At 38.2% G+C, this 18792-nt stretch overlaps 1 protein-coding gene across 1 annotated transcript in view; it reads right to left on the bottom strand.

The window, feature by feature from the left end:
• Positions 1–18792, bottom strand: part of ENPP1 (ectonucleotide pyrophosphatase/phosphodiesterase 1) — a 70075-nt gene that overhangs the window by 32167 nt on the left and 19116 nt on the right. Inside the window, exons 2-5 of the mRNA XM_042987163.1 lie at positions 6676–6748; positions 3636–3752; positions 2697–2822; positions 1751–1811 (exon numbers count right to left, since the gene is read on the bottom strand). Coding sequence (XP_042843097.1) covers positions 1751–1811; positions 2697–2822; positions 3636–3752; positions 6676–6748 — 377 coding nt within the window. The remainder of the gene's footprint in view (positions 1–1750; positions 1812–2696; positions 2823–3635; positions 3753–6675; positions 6749–18792) is intronic.

The following is an 18792-nucleotide window of genomic DNA, read 5'->3' as shown; positions in this document are numbered from 1 at the left end:
CCACCCAGGCGCCCCCATAACATTTGGTTTTTAAGTTTACTGTATTTGAAAGATGTTACTATTTAGTTGAGAAGTTTGAGATGTATTTACTACATTTAAATAAATAAACAACAAATGATCCAAAGCTAGAAATGAACAATGAGGGCACGTGCGTGTGCATGCCTGTGTGCGCGTGCGCGCGCACACACACACACACACACACACACACACACACACGATGTATGTGGTGCACAACTCCAAAGGAGGTAAAAAAAAAAAAAAAAAAAAAAAAAAACACGTACAATGATGTGCTCAGTCAAAGTGAATAACTATGGAAAACTGTTACATGGCCAAACCAAAATGGGCATGGTTCAGAAATTTTGAACTTCTAATGATAATTGGGAGACTGTAGGGAGTTGAACACTGCAGGATAACTGTAAAAAAACTTTCCACTTAAAGCTTACTCAGTAATTTAAAATTTGAGAGCAAATGCTAAACTCTTCTTGCCTTTTTCAATTCTACCTCCTCCTCAGCTTACTCTCACATGCAAACACAAAAGGAAGAAGAAAAGAATATATATATTGGTATGTGATTTCCACTAACTAGTATTTGCATGATAGCTCAGTTGGAAGATTCCAGAACCAATGCCTAGGGTCTCAGTGGTCAATCACTGTATAAAATTATTTGTATTCAATCAACATAAAACATAAACAGTTTATTGTGCCATCAGGTAAATACACTGGTTTAACTTCCAGTAGAATAACACATGTTCTAACTTATGATCTTATTGTAAAGAAAGGAAGAGTTACAGATCCACTACAAGGATCAACATTACAACTGAAAAGTAATGATCAATACGGAGAAGGAAAAGAAAGATTCAAAATTCACTAAGTCTAAATTTTCCAAGATATCTTGAACTTAAAAGACAGCTCAAGGCACAGGAGCGTACCCTTTGAAAAAAGTCTCTTCTGTTGGAATATTTTGGTTTGGGTTTAGTTTTTGCTGCTGCTATTACTGTTGCTTTAAACAAAAAAAAAAAAAAAAGTACTCTTTCATCCAAAAGAAAAAAAAAACGCCCATCTTATAAAGCAAAACTAAATTATATACACAAACAAAATAAGCTAAAGTACAGCTTTAAAATGTTTAACAGTTTGGAAAAAAACTCATTACTTTAAAAAGGTAAAAATATGTTTCTGAAGATGAATGAGCCAAATTATATGAAATAGTAGATCTCAAGTGGAGCAAAGAAAATTTACGTTACATCTTCACAAAATCTCCCCCTTTGAATTCCACACAAGATTTTTTGATGGCCTAGTATCCATAAGGTACTGGGCAAAATACTTTAAGGACAAAAAGAACAAAGATGAATTATAAAACTTACACAACATTCGCTCACAGACACGTTGCTTATCTCCCGAATTTATAAGCGAACCAAAATACAAAAAATAAAAAGGAAGCTGTAAAGTAACTGGCTACAGGTTTCATTCTTAAAACTAAGTAAAGGGCCTTTCTTCCTAAGGAGAAAGACAACACACTTCCAGCGACCCTCATGAATACTAAAGACTAAATAGTCGTGACCTCTCTTTTTTCCATTAGCTTCCAGAGTGGGGATCATTCCATAATCAACCGTATGCCACAAGTGCCCACCACAGGGCCTGACTAAAAATAACATTTAATGAACCAATGACTAATTATTACTTCTATCTTTTCAATTTAGAAAGAGAAAAAAAATAGTACCTTAACAAAACAGTATCTCAGAATATCATCTTACCCTGCTGGACACTTTGGCTCATTAATGTTCTCACATGTTTCTTCTACCCAACTCTTCTCTCCTAAAATATTTTCAAGAAATAAAACAAAGTGAACATATTGAATAGTGACAATAACTGTGATGCTGTGAGACATCTTAGGACAGATTCCAAAAACAAACCATGTTAACACATATATACGTAATATGGGTCATGGTTCTAGGGAAATACAATAAATTCAGTAAGTTATTATGTCTCAAAATAACAGCCAGTTGATATCAGGAAGAAAAACAGTGAATGGAAAACTAAATGCAAGACTCAAACATGTGACTGTATTTGTGAGAACTTAAAGGCATCTTTTCCATTTTCAAGTTGTTCATATTTTCAGCCAACATTTACAACCCTCCTTTATCCACTAACATCTTCTAGTATTAAATCCTTGATGTCTTAGTTCCTCTTATCAGTTTCAAAGAACCCTGTAACTGGATGAAACCTCACAACAGCATCGGTTTACATAATACCCCATATAACCTCGGGCAGTAATTTCACATCTACTCTTTCAACACATGGCATACATTGCCCTCATTTACATTACGAGGGAACCTGGAACGTAAAGATAGCCAGGACTACAAAAAGTGATCTTTCCACAAAGCAGCATTAAAAATGTAGCTAATATCAAAAAAACAATGAAGGGGTGGCAGCAGGAGAGTGAACTACTATAGACAGAACAAGATTTGCCATGTGTAGATAAAAGTGATTCTTAAAAGACTGATGAGTACAAGATTCATTACATACTTTCTTTATTTGAATTTTACTCTAATAAGATGTTTTTTAAGTATTTTTTCAGCTAAGACAGTTGGTCAACAAATATGACTCCTAATGTAAAAAATGACACCTGTGCAAAACCCAGCTAACAGCTAGAAGGATGTCGGGCTGCTGCAGAGCCCGATGGGCGCATGGGAACCTGACCTCGGCACACAGAGCTATAGTTGACACAGCAGTCACCCTTGTCCCTGCAGTCATCCGAACAGGAGCAAAGGCTTCTGGGCAATCTTTTCTCACCACACCTGAACTTGCTGCAAGTCCATATATGTTCTAGAAACAAATAACAACAAAAGGCGTGTTATGGTCCCAATTTAACACATCCGAAGTAGACACAGAACTGTTCTCTTCTGGAGCACGATCCAGGAGGGACAATGAACTATTTCATAACTCAGTTACTCACAGAATCTGCCACCACAGTGGTCGACCTGAACTAACAAACAGAAAGCATACAAGCAACAGCTGTTAGTGTTTCACTAAAGAAAACAGAATTTCATCATTTGAAAACATGGGCAAACATGGTTATTATACAATTCATATACAGATCTTGGCTTTCTCCACCAGCCATTTTCAGGGTTCTCAACATTTAATCTGAAACTGGCTTACTCCCATTTAAATAGGAAATAAGTCCTATGTAGACAAATCCGAATGGAACAGAAAATATACACATTCTGACGGTTTTATTTCAAAGTGTTAGGCAGGTTTCTAAGTACACCTGGAACGAATGTGACATTCTGTCAGCTACACTTCAGTAAAAAGAAGTGGATGTCTAAGAACTCTAGCTTTAGTGAGCCCACACTGAAAATACTCCTATGTTTCAAGAAGACTTTTTGCAGTGTAAGTGCAAGTTCAATTACGCAGGCTCTTGGCATACATTAAAAACAAGCACAGTTTTGCTATCCATAAAGTGTTTAACAAAGGCAAAATACGTGAAATTTCTTCTCTAAGGAAATACAAAGGCCAATTTTTTAAAAAAGCCTCAAGTGAGTTCAATAAATCACATTTCTAAAAAATGCAGAACTTTTTTTTTTTGATCTTTGACTAGTGCCCATGATATCATCTTTTCCCCTGCGTATTTTTATTTACCTGGTTCTATACACGTCTCCTGGTAATCCAGACAGCAGTTTCCAAGGTCAACACAAGCAACATCACAGCGGCAGTTTCCAAATGTTCTCTCAAAACAGCGACCTTTGCAACTTTTAACTGAAAATATTGAATAATGAGTTAGAAGTTTCTAATCACAGAATCAAGAAGCAAACATCAACTAGTATACATAAGCTAGATTCAAATCCTACTTTAGAAAATACAGATGGGGTAATGAAGTTATCCAAGAATCTTTTCACAAAATACACATAGAAAGTGGCACAAAAAGAAAACTCTATCTCTTGTCTTAGGGGGGAAAAAAAGAAGTTTTAAAATTTATTACGAACCTTACCGGGTCTGATAAGACTTCAATATTTATGGCATGGTAAAGAAAAGTCAGAATAAGGACTTGTTCTTTTTATTTTTTTTTTAAGTTTATTTATTTATTTTGAGAGACAGAGAGAGCGAGAGAGCGAGCAGAGGAGGGAAAGAGAGAGGGAGAGAGAGAATCCCAAGCAGGCTCCACATTGTCAGCACAGAGTTTAATGCAGGGCTCGAACTCAGGAATCATGAGATCATGACCTGAGCAGAAATCGAGTCAGACGCTTAACAGACTGAGCCACCCAGGCACCCCTCTGAATAAGGGCTTGTTCTGAAAGTTTTATGCTTATATAACATTCTCTAAAATTTCAAACCGTGAGAAAAGACTTTAAAAGTGATTATTTGAATATTTCAGGAGGAGAAAGAATACCTGACCCACCGTACTCTCACTCTTGGTGTATCAAAGAAGTAATGTGCTTATGCAGGACATTCTGCAGGACTGTCCCTCCCACCATCACCTAACGTACACATTTCACCTTCAGATCCATTCGGGTTCCTACACTCCCCAGTCAAGGTCCAATTTCCTTTGTTTAAGCTTTTGTAAAACCTTGTCCTTCCCCTCAGTCACTAATTCCATTTGAACTAGAGTATTTGGTTAATATCCCAGTCTCACACTGAACTACCAACTTCCATTCATTCATTCATTCATTCATTCAGAGAGAGAGAGAGTGCAAGCAGGGTTAGGGCAGAGAGACAGAGAGAGAGAGAGAGAGAGAGAGAGAGAATCCCAAGCAGTCTCAGCACTGTCAGCACAGAGCCAGATGTGGGGCTCAAACCCACAGACTGTGAGATCATGACCTAAACTGAAATCAAGAGTCAGACGCTTAACCAACTGAGCCATTCAGGCATCCCTGGACTACCAACTTCTTGAGAGCAAAGTCCACACCTGCATTGTACCCAGCACACCGCATCCCTAGAGCCCAGCAAGATGCTTGACTATAGCTGATACCAGTAAGTTTTTGTTAAATGGATAAATGGCGGATATGGAAGGAAAACTTTTAATTAAATACAATAATTTTATGTTGTGCTTACTATATACCTGGAAAAAGCTAGGTTCTCATCAGATTACTAAAACATCAGGATGGTAAGGAAAAAAAAAAAACAAACCCACTTGTAAAATAATGAAAGTCCAACAGAAAAAAAAAAAAAAGAATAATCCTAGCTCCTGACTTTAGGGATCTCCTAACCCAAGAAGACACTGCCATAGAATTTAACCCTCATGACACTGGGAAAATTGGCAATTTTAAAGATATGAAATGACAACAGTGATTTCTAAGGTCAGGAATACTAACGTTCCTGACCTGGGCAGGGCCAGGGAGAGCTGTTAGAATAATAGCTACTACTTGAGGCTCATTATTAAGCACCTAGTAGTTTGTAAAATACTGCGCATACTATGTTAGGTTTAGATTAAAATTACTTTTTTTAAACCTTCAGTTTTATTTTTATGTGTTAAACTAAACTCAAAGTTTAAACTCAAACTAAACTACTTCATGCCTATGCCTAGATGAACATTAAAGTCTGTAGCTATTTCATCTTGTTAAACTTAAGACAGTTTTGCTGTGGATAGATGGCTGACCAGACACATGAAATTACTACATTTAATTCATTTAAGCAATAAGTGAAAACTTAAAAATCAGTACACTTGTTTAAATGACCAATATTATAATCACAGAAGAGTTGAACAGGAAAATAATTTTTCAATTTTCAAAACTGAATTCCCAGGGCGCCTGGGTGGCTCAGTTGGTTGAGCATTTCAACTTCAGCTCAGGTCATGATCTCGCGGTCCGTGAGTTCGAGCCTCGCACCAGGCTCTGTGCTGACAGCTCAGAGCCTGGAGCCCACTTCAGATTCTGTGTCTCCCCCTCTCTCTGCTCCTCCCCTGCTCATGCTTTGTCTCTCTCTGGCTCAAAAAGAAATAAAAACATTAAAAAAAATTTTTTAACTGAATTCCCTAGGAAGACCATCAGTGATTTCACATGGGGGAGAAACCTACCTCAGAGCCAAAATAATGACTACTGCAATGTACTATGATTCAGAGTTTTGTTAGTTACAGTAATCTCATCAATGCTGGATAGATTTCTGCACTCAATATAAAGAAAACAAATATGTAGAAGCTTAAAATTGTCATTTCACTATAGCTTTGAAACCACAAATGCTCGTAATTTTAAAAGCCGTTAGGGCACATAATGATAAATTTCTGATTGCCCAGCGATGCTAACTGGTTACCAAGTAATCTTTCCAGGCTGCTTCAGCAACTAACTCCTTGGGAAAAAAAAAAAAAAGAGTGTCCTCAGAGTTCCTGGAGAGAGTCCAGGGAGAAGGGCTCCAGGGCGCAGCACCAAAACATTTAGGCCATATTGGCTTGTATGTTTCACTGCTCTTAATTTATTTTTTGTTGTTTTGGGGATTTGTTCTTTGGTTGATTTTTTGGTAATAGCCCCTCTTCATTGTTTTAGGATGAAGTTTTACAACTAAAAAAACATTACATGGCTAAAATAATAAAAGAGTTTTAAGAAGACTCAAACCATTATCACATCTGCAATAACTATGGAGTACCCACAGATTAGGACAGGACACTTTTCTCAGTCACATTCTGAAGAGGACTAAGTAGCAACACACACCCATGTGTGCACACACACACCCTAAATACTGTAGCAATTACCTTCTTTGGCACAGCTTGGTTTCAGCCCAAATATACAACCAAGGATTGTTGTTAACACACAGACTGACAATACCTGCAGGGAGAAAAAAGAAAATTATATAGTTTCAAAACCCTTCTATTTCTTCAAATGTTTCTCAGCGTGCTGGGGCCGCTCTGTCTCCTGCTGTGGGTACAGGTCACGTGGATATGCGTGCTTCGTGAAAATTCAAACCCCATGCCTACGCTTTGTGCACTTTTCTGCATGTATGTTATACTTCAAGAAAAAGTTTGCTTACATGTCAGCAAACAAATCTGTGCCATCCAGGACGAATGTTTCCAGAATTTCCCAGTTAATGCAAATGAATCTAGTCAGAGAACTTGAAATAATTAAGGGATGGAGTGGGGAAAATCAATTTACAGATTCAATTTCCTACTTGCTAATCCATAAAACGCAATATGAGAATATTAGCTGCCTCTTTGAACAGGTTAACTACACAAACCTGAACAATATTCTCGTATGCCCCATGGCAGCCTATGGGAACGGGCACTGGATAGGGTTAGGCAACTGCACTGTGGCCCCAAATGTTACCACAAACTGGTTGTGTGATTTGGGGAAGATCACTTAAGTGTTCCAGACATCAAATTATTCACCTATAAAATTAAAGGGTGAGACTATATGGATCTCTAAAAATCTTTCCAGCTCTAACATTTTGCCACTTTCTCAATTCCCCACTCTTGTGGCCTTTGATTTTAAAATAAGTACATACACCAGACAGAATTTTTGTTTGAGAATTGGAAAAAAGGGGGGGGGGGAATACGTAGATTCTAGAACAACCCTTAATTTTTTTAGTGGGATGGAGTTTCCTTGACAGCTCTCTGGAATCTCACTTTGCAGGAAAATCCAACAAAATAAGCATTCAGTACCAACTATGTGTAATGACTATGTTATGCACAGGAAAGACATACCTCAGGGAGCTGCTATTTGTGTGGGCAAGGGTAAAAATAACAGCATAAATGGCTCATATTTGGCAGGCTCTAGGAGGCACCTGCAGTTACATAGTTGTTTAAAGAAGGAGAAAGTTTGGGGTGGTTGGGGAGAGAGAGATCAGAGAAGGCTCCACAAGTGAAATGGGTGAATGGGGCAGGGTGGATGTTGGGTGCGGGCTTTTAGGAACTCACTCCCTCAAATAAAACATATCAAGTACTGACCATATATACCAGTCCCCAGGTTTAGGTACTGAATACTCAGTAACAAAACAGACATGACCTTTGTCCTCAAGGTGCCTAATGTCAAGTGACTGTAAAAACTAAAGAGAAAGTAAACCGTAAGTAAATTGAATCAGGAGGTCTAACTTATTGCAGAAGAAAATGGGGTAAGGGAAGGGAAAGCAAGAGTGTAGCGGGTCTCAAACACAACTGGGTCTAGGTGAAACCTTTTTTTAAGGAAATAAAAAAACCTAAGCGTACACACGTCCATTCAAATAGAGAGTCATCAGAGGAAAAGCTCAAACAAGTATGTAAATAATGAAAAATGGAACAAAGTACCAGAACACTAAGGGATTCTCCTAAACCTTTTGAGGTGTAAACTAACACAAACATATGAAAGGTAATTTAAAAAAAAATTAATGCTTATTTATTTTGAGAGAGAGCAAGAGTGCAAGTGGGGGCGGGGGCAGAGAGAGAGAGAGAGAGAGAGAGAGAGAGAGAGAGAATCCCAAGCAGGCCCTGCACTGTCAGCACAGAGCTGGACATGGGGCTCAAACTCAGGAATCGTGAGATCATGATCTGAGCCGATATCAAGAGTCAGAGGCTTAACCAACTGAGCCACCCAGGCGCTCCATGAGAGGTAATTTTTACATTTCTATCAAAAACATTAAGAACTCTTATGGTCAATTATAAACATACAAGGAAATGAAAAAATTGTACATCTCATCTGTATTTCCTACACTGTAATTTAAAACATGGAGGGTTAAAGTTTTCTTAGTAATAAACTTATCAAGAATAGTCTGAACAGTGCTTTCTCTTCTTCTCATCACATAATTTGCAATCCATAGTGAGAAACTTTTCCGTGCCTTAACAAACTGCCACATTCCTTTGCAAGCTTAGATCAGTTCCCCATGTTGTAACCTTTGCACTTTTAATATCGTCAAGTATCTGCAGGAGTTCGATTAATATGAATTCTTGTGCCAGTGTCATTTCCTCTGGGACATCTGCATCCTTTCATCACAACCACACTCCTCACCAGGGGGATAACCTCGCCATCCCCGAGTTCCTCTGGCCGCAGAGCTGGAGGCTGGTGAACAGAGGCAGTGTGAACATTCCCGCAGTTTGCTTTTCCTTCCATAACCCCATTTACTTTTGAACTGAATTTCACTTCTGGCATTATCACATTACCTAGTTTGCATCTTTATCGGCCAATTCTCTCTTTCAATTATCCATTTTATAAACTGTCACGTACATTCACCACCAGGAGACACAGAAGCAACCCACCACTTGCCCTGCTGTCTGTGAGCTGCTGAGCAGCAGAAGCAGACAGTAACCAATCACTGACAGGCTTTAAAAGGACCCACGTTGGTCACTGACCACCACACGCATGTGTTATGTACGCAGTGATCTGTGGACTGAAAAAGCTAGCAGCAAAGGCTGCACTCTACGCAACTCCCCCCAGTTAATAAATCTTGGAACTGAAATTTGAACCATGTTGTTTGGGGACTGGTGTTATTTAATTAAACTGTGGTGACCGAAACTGAGCATGCCAGAGTCCTGCAAACCTGGGCTGCCTGTACTCGTACAAGTGGGCAATACAGCTGTCCAAAGATGCTCACTTCAAAACTGCTTGTATCCACAATGAACAGACACGAAAACAAACAAAAAAACAAGAACTATAACCCACGTTCATCACGTTAAGAAACTGGCTTAAAAAGTCAGTTTCATCAACACAATCTCAGGAGGTCAGCCTCAGAGATAGGCATGTCAGAAGTCAGAGAGGAAGGTAAAGACGACGATAACAACAACAAAACTGAGATAGAGCCAGAAGAAGCCAGAAGCTGAGGAGGCACTCCCTCAATCTCCTTGGGCAAGTAAGAATATCTCCAGAGAGTGAAGAAGTCTACCTGGGGCTCTGTAGTAAGGAGGGGGTGCAGGACATCCTAAGTGAGGATGGCTGCAAATATGTGGTAACAAGGGAGACAGAGTCAACAAAAGCATAAAGACCTTCAAGCTCTGGGAGCCCAGCTGAACCCCAATACGTGGATTATAATGGACCCAAGTGGCCTGGAATTCCAGGGCTGGGAATAGGGAGATGGGACAAAACGATAACATGGCATGGGGGACGGGAAGCAGGGGAAACAGAGCAGAAAAGCTGATAAAAGTCAAAAGGTGGCTGCAAAGGCTGAACAGGGTTGAGACCATGTGCACATGGAGGTTCGAGAACTGGGAGAAGACAGGAGATCTGGTGCATGTGGAAGTGGGAACGGGGAGGGAGCAAGGAAGGAGGAGGGATGGAAGTTACGAGCCTGAAAGCAATTTCAGAGTCTGAGCGCTCTGAAGTGGGACAGTTTGGAATGGAGGTGAAACCAAAGGGAGAAACCTGAAATCGGCAGAAAATACTCCTTGGAAGCAAGATGGCCCAAAAGTCCAAGTACTTGCACTAGTAATCAGAGTTAAGTTTATACCAACAAATACAAATCACAGTGAGAGAACTTTTTTACATTCAGAAATGTATTGCCTTAAAAGACATACTCCCTCACTGCTGTAAGAAATTCAGTCATGGAGCTGTATTACCCACAACTGTACTGTCCTTCCCAAATATAAAAAAGAACTTGCCAACAGTTCTGTTACAATTAAGTCTCACCTTGATGAAAACTATGGGAAGATTTGGTGGTAAGCAAGCATTTAAATCATAAGCACGCGGGGGTACCCTGGGTGGCTCAGTGGGTCAAGCATCCGACTTTGGCTCAGGTCACGATCTCACGGTTTGAGAGTTCAAGCCCCGCATTGGGCTCTGTGCTGACAGCTCAGGGCCTGGAGCCTGCTTCGGATTCTGTGTCTCCCTCTCTCTCTGCCCTTCCCCCGCTCATGCTCTGTGTCTCTCTCTCAAAATAAATAAATAAACATTGGGAAAAAATGTCTTTTAAATCGTAAGCATGCGTTTAAAACACACCCAGTATATATAGGTCTCTCCTCTCATTAAACTGCAGCAGGGGCATGATGATTTTTTTTTTTTATTACCTCTTCATTGCTAAAAAAATGTTACTTAGATTTAACTTTTATTTCTTTTTAAAATTTTTTTTAACGTTTATTTTATTTTTGAGACAGAGAGAGACAGAGCAGGAACAGGGGAGGAGCAGAGAGAGAGGGAGACACAGAATCTGAAACAGGCTCCAGGCTCTGAGCTGTCAGCACAGAGCCCGACGCGGGGCTCGAACTCACGGACCGTGAGATCATGACCTGAGCCGAAGTCGGATGCTTAACCAACCAAGCCACCCACGCACCCCTAGATTTAACTTTTATAAGATAATGCAGAGCATGGAAATGAAACAGAAGTATGACAAGAGGAACAATCAATTCTCATCTATAATCACGCCTATAAAAGATGAAACTTACATCACCTACTACTGTGTTACCCAACTCCCACTCAGGATAGTTTTTAGTAGGAAATTTCAGAGCTGTGAAATCTAATTCAATTTTAATTTCTTCTCAAAGTAGATTAAAACAGCAATGTCAAAATCCACTATTCATTTTTTACCTCTATAACAATTTAGGTGGTTTTCATATTTTGATACTCTCTTAGAAACTAAAGATGAGATATTTTACCTTAGACCACATAGAGCCACCAGACATACAAGTAAATTGGCAGAATATTTTGCCTCTACGTTAGAAGACTATTGATTTGGGAGTTTCCTGCTTGTTTAGAGTACCTAAATCGTTTGGCCTTTCTTGGACATTTAATGAACCAAAAGAAATAGATATAAAGAAATCACTCAATTTTTTTTTTTCTCACAGATTCCCTAAAACGTATTAATACAACATGTATTATTCTTTATTGAGCATTCATTTAAATATGAGTACCTACTGTACACAGACCCTTTGCTAAAGGCCAGAGAGACAAATGAAAGCAACTCACACCCTGACAGAGAAATGAAGCTGGGGGGGGCGGGGTGCGGAGGGCATGAAAATAAATGATTACAATGGAGCTACAGCAGATATATGTAAAAAACTTTTAACATGCTGGAGCGCCTGGGTGGCTCAGTAGATTAAGAGTCTGACTTCGGCTCAGGTCATGATCTCATGGTTCATGAGTTCAAGCCCTGTGTCGGGCTCTGTTCTGACAGCTCAGAGTCTGGAGCCTGCTTCAGATTCTAGGTCTCCCTCTCTCTCTACTCCTCCCCCACTCACGCTGTCTCTCTCAGAAATAAATAAAACATTTTTTAAAAATGTTAACATGCTAATAGCACAGTGGAGAGAAAAAAAGGAAAGAATGGTGATTAAAAGAACTTCACAAAGACAGATCTGGAGACAAAGGGATTTCCCCTTCGGTCAATATACAAATGTTTGAGTGTCTGCAATATGCACTGTATTTAGATTCTGAGGAGGAGGGAGGGGTCCAAAATAAAACAAAAAAAGAATTTGTGGTGAAATCCCTAATCTCAGAGTTTACCATCCAATCAGGGTGATGACTTTAGGATGTGTTAATGACAAAGACAGGAAATGGTGAGAAGCAGCCTAAGAATTAAATCACGGGGTAGCGACAATCCGTGCAATGGCACTTTGTGCAAAGGCAGGGAGGTACAGAAAACCACCGCGGTCTGGGAGAAAGAAGGAGAGTGGTAACGACAATAAGCATGGCTTCTACAGTACTACGTGCTAGGCACTTTTCTCAGAGTTTTGCATCAAATCGTTTAATCTTCACATTATGACACAGATTACTGAGATTAACCCGGTTTAAGAAAATGGAGCTGCAGATTGCTGACCAGTGGCAGGGGCAAGATCCGAATTTAGGCAGTCAGGCTGTAAGCAGTGGGGCAATAGGGGGACACGGGAGTGCCTGAAAGAGGACTGTGCCTTGGGAGCAGGCAGCAGGGAGCTGCTGGGGCATTAAAATATGAAACTGATATGATTGGATTTACAAATTCTTTTTTTTTTTTTAAGTTTATCTCTTTTGAGAGAGAGACAGTGAGAGCGAGCGGGGGGAGGGGCAAACAGAGGAGGGGGGAGAGAGAACCCCAATCTGCGCTATCAGCGCGGAGCTCAAGGCAAGGCTCAAACTTACCAACTGTGAGATCATGACCTGAGTAGAAACCAAGAGTCGGACACTTAACCGACTGAGCCACCCAGGTGTCCCTGGATTTACAAATTCTAAAAAGAGTCTTTGGCAACATTATGGAAAGCTCTGGTATGAGTCCAAGAGTGAAATGATTTCAGCGCTTGGTCTTACCTGCCTCTCCTTTCTCAGGAGACGCTCTGTCCTCCTCCGTCTTTCCTCATCCCAACCACTACGGCTCTCACCATGTTCTATGAGATCCATGTCGCTGACCAGACTGTGAGTTCCGGGGGGGGTGATTTACTTATTTCTCTATTTTCCATGTCTAGCATGGTGCCTAGCACATAGCAGACATTCGACAAATAACTGTTGAGCTGAAAATCAGCAAATTGTGACTTCATTAAACATAATTTGGGGGAAACCATAATCCTCCCCCTTTTCTTCATATGACTTCACAAAGTCAGCCAGTTTAAGTACCTTTGTATCTGCTTTATATAAAGGATGTCTACAATACGTAGACACGAAAACATTTTTTTAGGAAATGGTATATTGCCGGATTTGGTATTCAAATGTGACAGGTGTCATATAAACGCCTATCCGATGAAGATGAATTAGCTGACCACACTGCCTATCACTCCTCTGGCCTCTGGCCAAAGCTGCATGCCTTCTGAAAACAACTCTGTAAAAACTCAGATCGACACAGTGCTGAGTCTGCAGGGATTTCTTTTTTTTTCCCCAGAAGATGAGGATTAGATACTCAGAAACTTCCACAGGAGATTCAAAGGGAGGTTCAAAGGAAATGCTGTACTCTTGAAGAACTTTTAAGTATTACAAAGTTTAAAGTACACGTTAGAACAACTGCTTGAGTGGATTAAAGAACTTTTTAAGGAAAGAGTTCTCACTTTTGCTTGGCCTCTTATACCCTCTCTACCATTTTAGTTATGTTTGACTTAATTGAAGGTTTTCCCAAATGGCAGTGATATTTTATGTAATTTATATAAATGATCAAATGAAAATGAGGAAAAAAGACACCAAGCACTGAACAAGTCTATCACTTTGGGGCAAACCAAACTCAATCTCTGAGTAAAATATTAAACCTCTGAAGAAGCTGGCTTCTTCCTGGTAGAGTTTCAGGTTCAGAATGGCTAGGGTTCAAATCCCACCTCTCTCAATTCATTTTTGTCAGCATTCAACAAACATTTCTTCAGAGCCTACATGTCAAGACTGAACTAATGCTGGGAATACACCAGTGAACAAAATGATTTCAGTGCTTACATAGAGCTTACATTCCAGTGACTTCTAGACAACCACGAAATGTGTGATAAGGGAATGCTTCATATCCTAACTAAACCTCATTTTTAAAACATTTCTAATGTTTTAAACATTAGAAACATTTCTAATGCTGATAATACCTACCTTACAAAGTTGGCACAAGCTTTGAGCATAATGTACAGAAAGTGTCCGGATTGGTGACGGCGGGGCACAGAGGTGCTCAATAAATGACCATTCCTACTAGGAACAACTCACTAAGAGCCCCCTATAGATTCTTACACAGCCACAATATAACCAATGGTTAAGCCAACTACAGGGTATTCTTTTTTATATGCTGTTAAAAGAAATGCCATAAATTACTATATTAACACTTTCTTCTTCTTCTTCTTCTTCTTCTTCTTCTTCTTCTTCTTCTTCTTCTTCTTCTTATTTCTTTTTTGTTGTTGTTACTAATTCTGCAGTAATCTGTTTTCAACAGTTGTTGAAGACCATGCAGTGGTTAAAAAGAACCCTATCCAAAGGATGCAACCGAAACAGAAAAAAGGCAAAGTAGTATTTTGTCGGGGATGGTGGTAGCAGTAATTTTAGGTATATCCATACAACAGCTCTCCAAACCATGCTAATGAAAAAGGGACCCATATAAACACCAATCTGCATATTAAAGAATAATTCAGATCCACGTTTGCACATGTGACAAAGTATGCTTGGGCTGATTCAAATGCTGTGGGAATAAGAAGCTATAGAAAAATTCTGAAACACCTTAAAATATTCATATTGTTTGACTCAAAAATTACACTTCTTGCAGTTTCTTTAAGATAAAAAATTATCTACAAATATTTATTACAAATATTTACATGTAGCATCCCTTACAAGAAAAAAAATAGACACATACGCAATCTCCAGCAATTGAAAATGTCTAAATATGAAATACTTATGTAATTGAATACTATACAGACAATAATGATGACATAGAAGAAATTTAATAGCATGGGGAAAGACACATTATTGACTATAAACTATAAATTATAAAATAAAATGGCAGTATAGTCCTAATTTTCTGCTATACATGTATATTTTTTATAAATAGTCTTACATCTGCCTGATGGGCTCATATGTGATTTTTTTTTCCTTCTTGGTACTTACCTTTATTTTCCAAAGTTTCCACAGTGAACCCATATGCAGAAGAACTAAGGGGGCTAGTAGATGGGTATTAGTGACCCAGAGTAAAGTTTTCCCATTTTGACATTTTAGGGATCTTTCAGCATAAAAGGCAACTCCTCCCTGCCTACATACTCTAAGCAAACTCCAATCAACAAATTCTGATTCCATTCAACCTCTTTTTTTTTTTTTTTTTTTTTTTTAGAGACAGTGAGAGCTAGCAGAGGAGGGGCAGAGACAGAAAGGGAAGGAATCCCAAGATCCCAAGCAGGCTCAGCACCACCAGCGCAGGGCCTGATGTGGGGCTCGAACCCATGAACCGGGAGATCATGACGTGAGCTAAAATCAAGAGTCAGATGCTTAACCGACTGAATCACCAAGGCGTTGCATTCAACCTCATTCTTAAATATCCCTCATTCTTTCTTTTTTAAATTTTTTTAATGTTTATTCATATTTTGAGAGACAGAGAGTGAGTGGGGTAGGGGCAGAGAGACAGGGAGACACAGAATCCGAAGCAGGCTCCAGGCTCTGAACTGACAGCACAGAGCCCGACACTGGGCTTGAACTCACAGACTGTGAAATCATGACCTGAGCCGAAGTCCGACGCTTAACCAACTGAGCCACCCAGGCACCCCTCCCTTATTCTTAAATATCAGTCAACAGCCATGATTCACCACTCATCTGAGGTAAGCCTACAATATAAGATAAACAAAAAGTGTAATATCAACACAAAGGAAAAAAAAGGGAGAGGAAGAGAGAAAAATATTAAAAACAAACATGTAATTAGTATTCTCAGTGGGATTCAAGATTTGTGCAAATCCTCAAATCCAAAAGTCCTAATGTCAAATATCCAAAATGATATATCAAAGAAGGCTCATACTTACATGATTTTCAAATTCCAGAACACCAATGACAAAAAGACCTTAAAGGAAAAGCTATGCCAACTTCATTTAAAAAACAAAACAAAACAAAACAATAAAGATGTATAAGATTGGAGTTAGTTTTTCTTTAGAGGTTTAGTAGAACTCACTGGTAAAGCTCTGTGGGCCTAGAAAGATCTGTGTAGTAAGCTTATTAATTTCTGGTTCAATCCCTTCATGGGTTTATAGAATTATCTAGATGCTCTAATTTTTTCTTGAGTCGGTTTTGATAAGTTGTATTTCTTCTTGGAATTTTTCACTTCACCTACATTTTCAAATACATTAGTATAAAGTGATTTATAGTAGCCCTTTGTTATTTTTCCAGTGTTTGTACATTTTGTATTTGTGATCCTTCGTTCCTCCCTGATATAATGTGCCTTCTTTCTTTCTTGGCTTAATTAGGCTCACCAGAAATAATACTCTATTTTAAAGAATCTACTTTTTGCTTTGTCAATCTTCTCTTTGATATGTTTATTTTTTGTTTTACTGATTTTTGGTCTTGTCTTTATTTTTTTCTTTCCTTTTGTATCCTAGGTTTAATTTTACTCTGTTTTTCTTTTAATAAGTTATAGATATAGACACTTAGGTTATAGCTTTATAGACTTTTTTCTCTTTTAATATTACTTTTATTCTAATTTTTAAACCCCTTAAGTCATTGTTGTTTTATAAGTTCATTTAGATTTATCCAAATATTTATGACTTTATGCATTTTAATGCATTTTCCTTTGCACCTTTCATCTGGAGTTGTCTAGAACCCATTTTCTTCTACCTAAAATATATCTTTTGGAATTTTCCTGATGGCAGATTCTTTCAGTATTTGTTAGTTTATACATGTCTTTATTTTGTTCTCATTCTTGAAAGGCATTTCTTTTCTGGATATATAATTGCAATTTGGCAATTATTTTCTTTCAGCACAGGGAAGATGTCATTACACTATCTTATGCTTTTAATCATTGCTATTGAGAATTCAGCTGTCAGTCTATTGTACTTTTGAAGGAAATAGGTCTTTTTTTAATACCTTTAAATATGCTTACTTTTAAAAAAAATGCTTACTTTTACTTTTGCATTCTGCAATGTTATTCTGTCATTTGTTGACTATATATATATATATATATATATATATATATATATATATATAATTTATTCTGCTTAAGATTCAATGTGCTACTTAAATCTGAGGATTGGTGTCTTTCATCTGTTCTAGAAAATTGCCACCTCTTCAGATAGTATTCAAAATAAAAGGAAAAAATGGATAATATTAACAGGAAAATATTAAACTACAAAAAGTGACCTAGAAAGTCTTTAAAAAACCAAATAAAATTTCTAGAAATAGGGGTGCCTGGGTGGCTCATCGGCTGAGCATCTGACATTAGCTCAGGTCATGATCTCATGGTTCATGGGTTTAAGCCCTGCATCAGGCTCTGTGCTGACAGCTCAGAGCTTAGAGTCTGCTTTGGATTCTGTGTGTCTCTCTCTCTCTGCCCCAGCCCCACTCACACTCTTTCTTTCACTCATTCTCTGTCTCTCAAAAATGAATAAACACTAAAAAATAAAATGTTTATAAAATGTCTAGAAATAAAAAAATAAATTAATTCAGTGATGAGGCTTCACATCAAAAGGAACACAGTGAAAAACAGAATTAGTAAGCTGGAAGACAGGCCAGAAGACATTATCTGATATATATCACAAAAAGAAAGATGACAAGAAATTACCCTTCTTCCAATTCAATATTATTTCTTCCATATTTTCTTCAAAAATAGTCAAGGCTTTTATAACCTGTGTCTGATAACACTACCATCTGAAGTCACTGCTTGTCTGCTTCTGCTGTGTGGGATTCCTGCTGGCTTTTGCTCACGGTGCCATTTTCCTCCGTGTGCCTGGTTGTTTTTAACTGTGTTCTGTTTATTGATGTTAAAGATTTTCAGGAGTTTTTAAAGCCTAGGATGAAAGTGTTTTCCTCCAGATAGGATTTATATTTGCTCCTGCCAAAAACATTAGAGAAACTTCAAGTTTGAGACCACCTTCACAACTTGAGGTAGATAAAGTGAGATCAACTTGCATATATCTTTATTTATGGGAAATATACCATAAATTACACAGTAGCTAGGTCCTCCACAGATTGTTCTAACTTCATATAACATAATACAAATGTAATATATTTAGAACATAATTCATAGCATATAAGATATATAAGCATGCACAGTTTCTTTAAAGAATGACTTCAAAACTTTATTTCTGATTTATGATATGTTCCAGAAATATACCTTTTATATTTCTGTCTCTCTTACCAATTGTCAAGCTCATCAAATTCAGTTTAAGAAATATTAATGCTTGCCTTTACTGTATCAGGGGACATCTAATATGATAACTGTCTTAAGTAGAATGCCCTTTATCCTCACAATTAGGTTAATTTTGGCACTTATGGAAATAGTGATATTTTTATTATCTCATTAATAGGTCTCAATTAAGAGTCGCAGAAATCATTATAGTAATATTTATCATCTTATAGCTAGTATAGGTGCACGA

Source organism: Panthera tigris, chromosome B2, assembly GCF_018350195.1.
Source record: "Panthera tigris isolate Pti1 chromosome B2, P.tigris_Pti1_mat1.1, whole genome shotgun sequence".
In the NCBI taxonomy this organism is placed as follows: Eukaryota; Metazoa; Chordata; class Mammalia; order Carnivora; family Felidae; genus Panthera; species Panthera tigris.
Note: the sequence above shows the minus strand (reverse complement) of the source record. Positions and strands in the feature narration are given on the sequence as shown.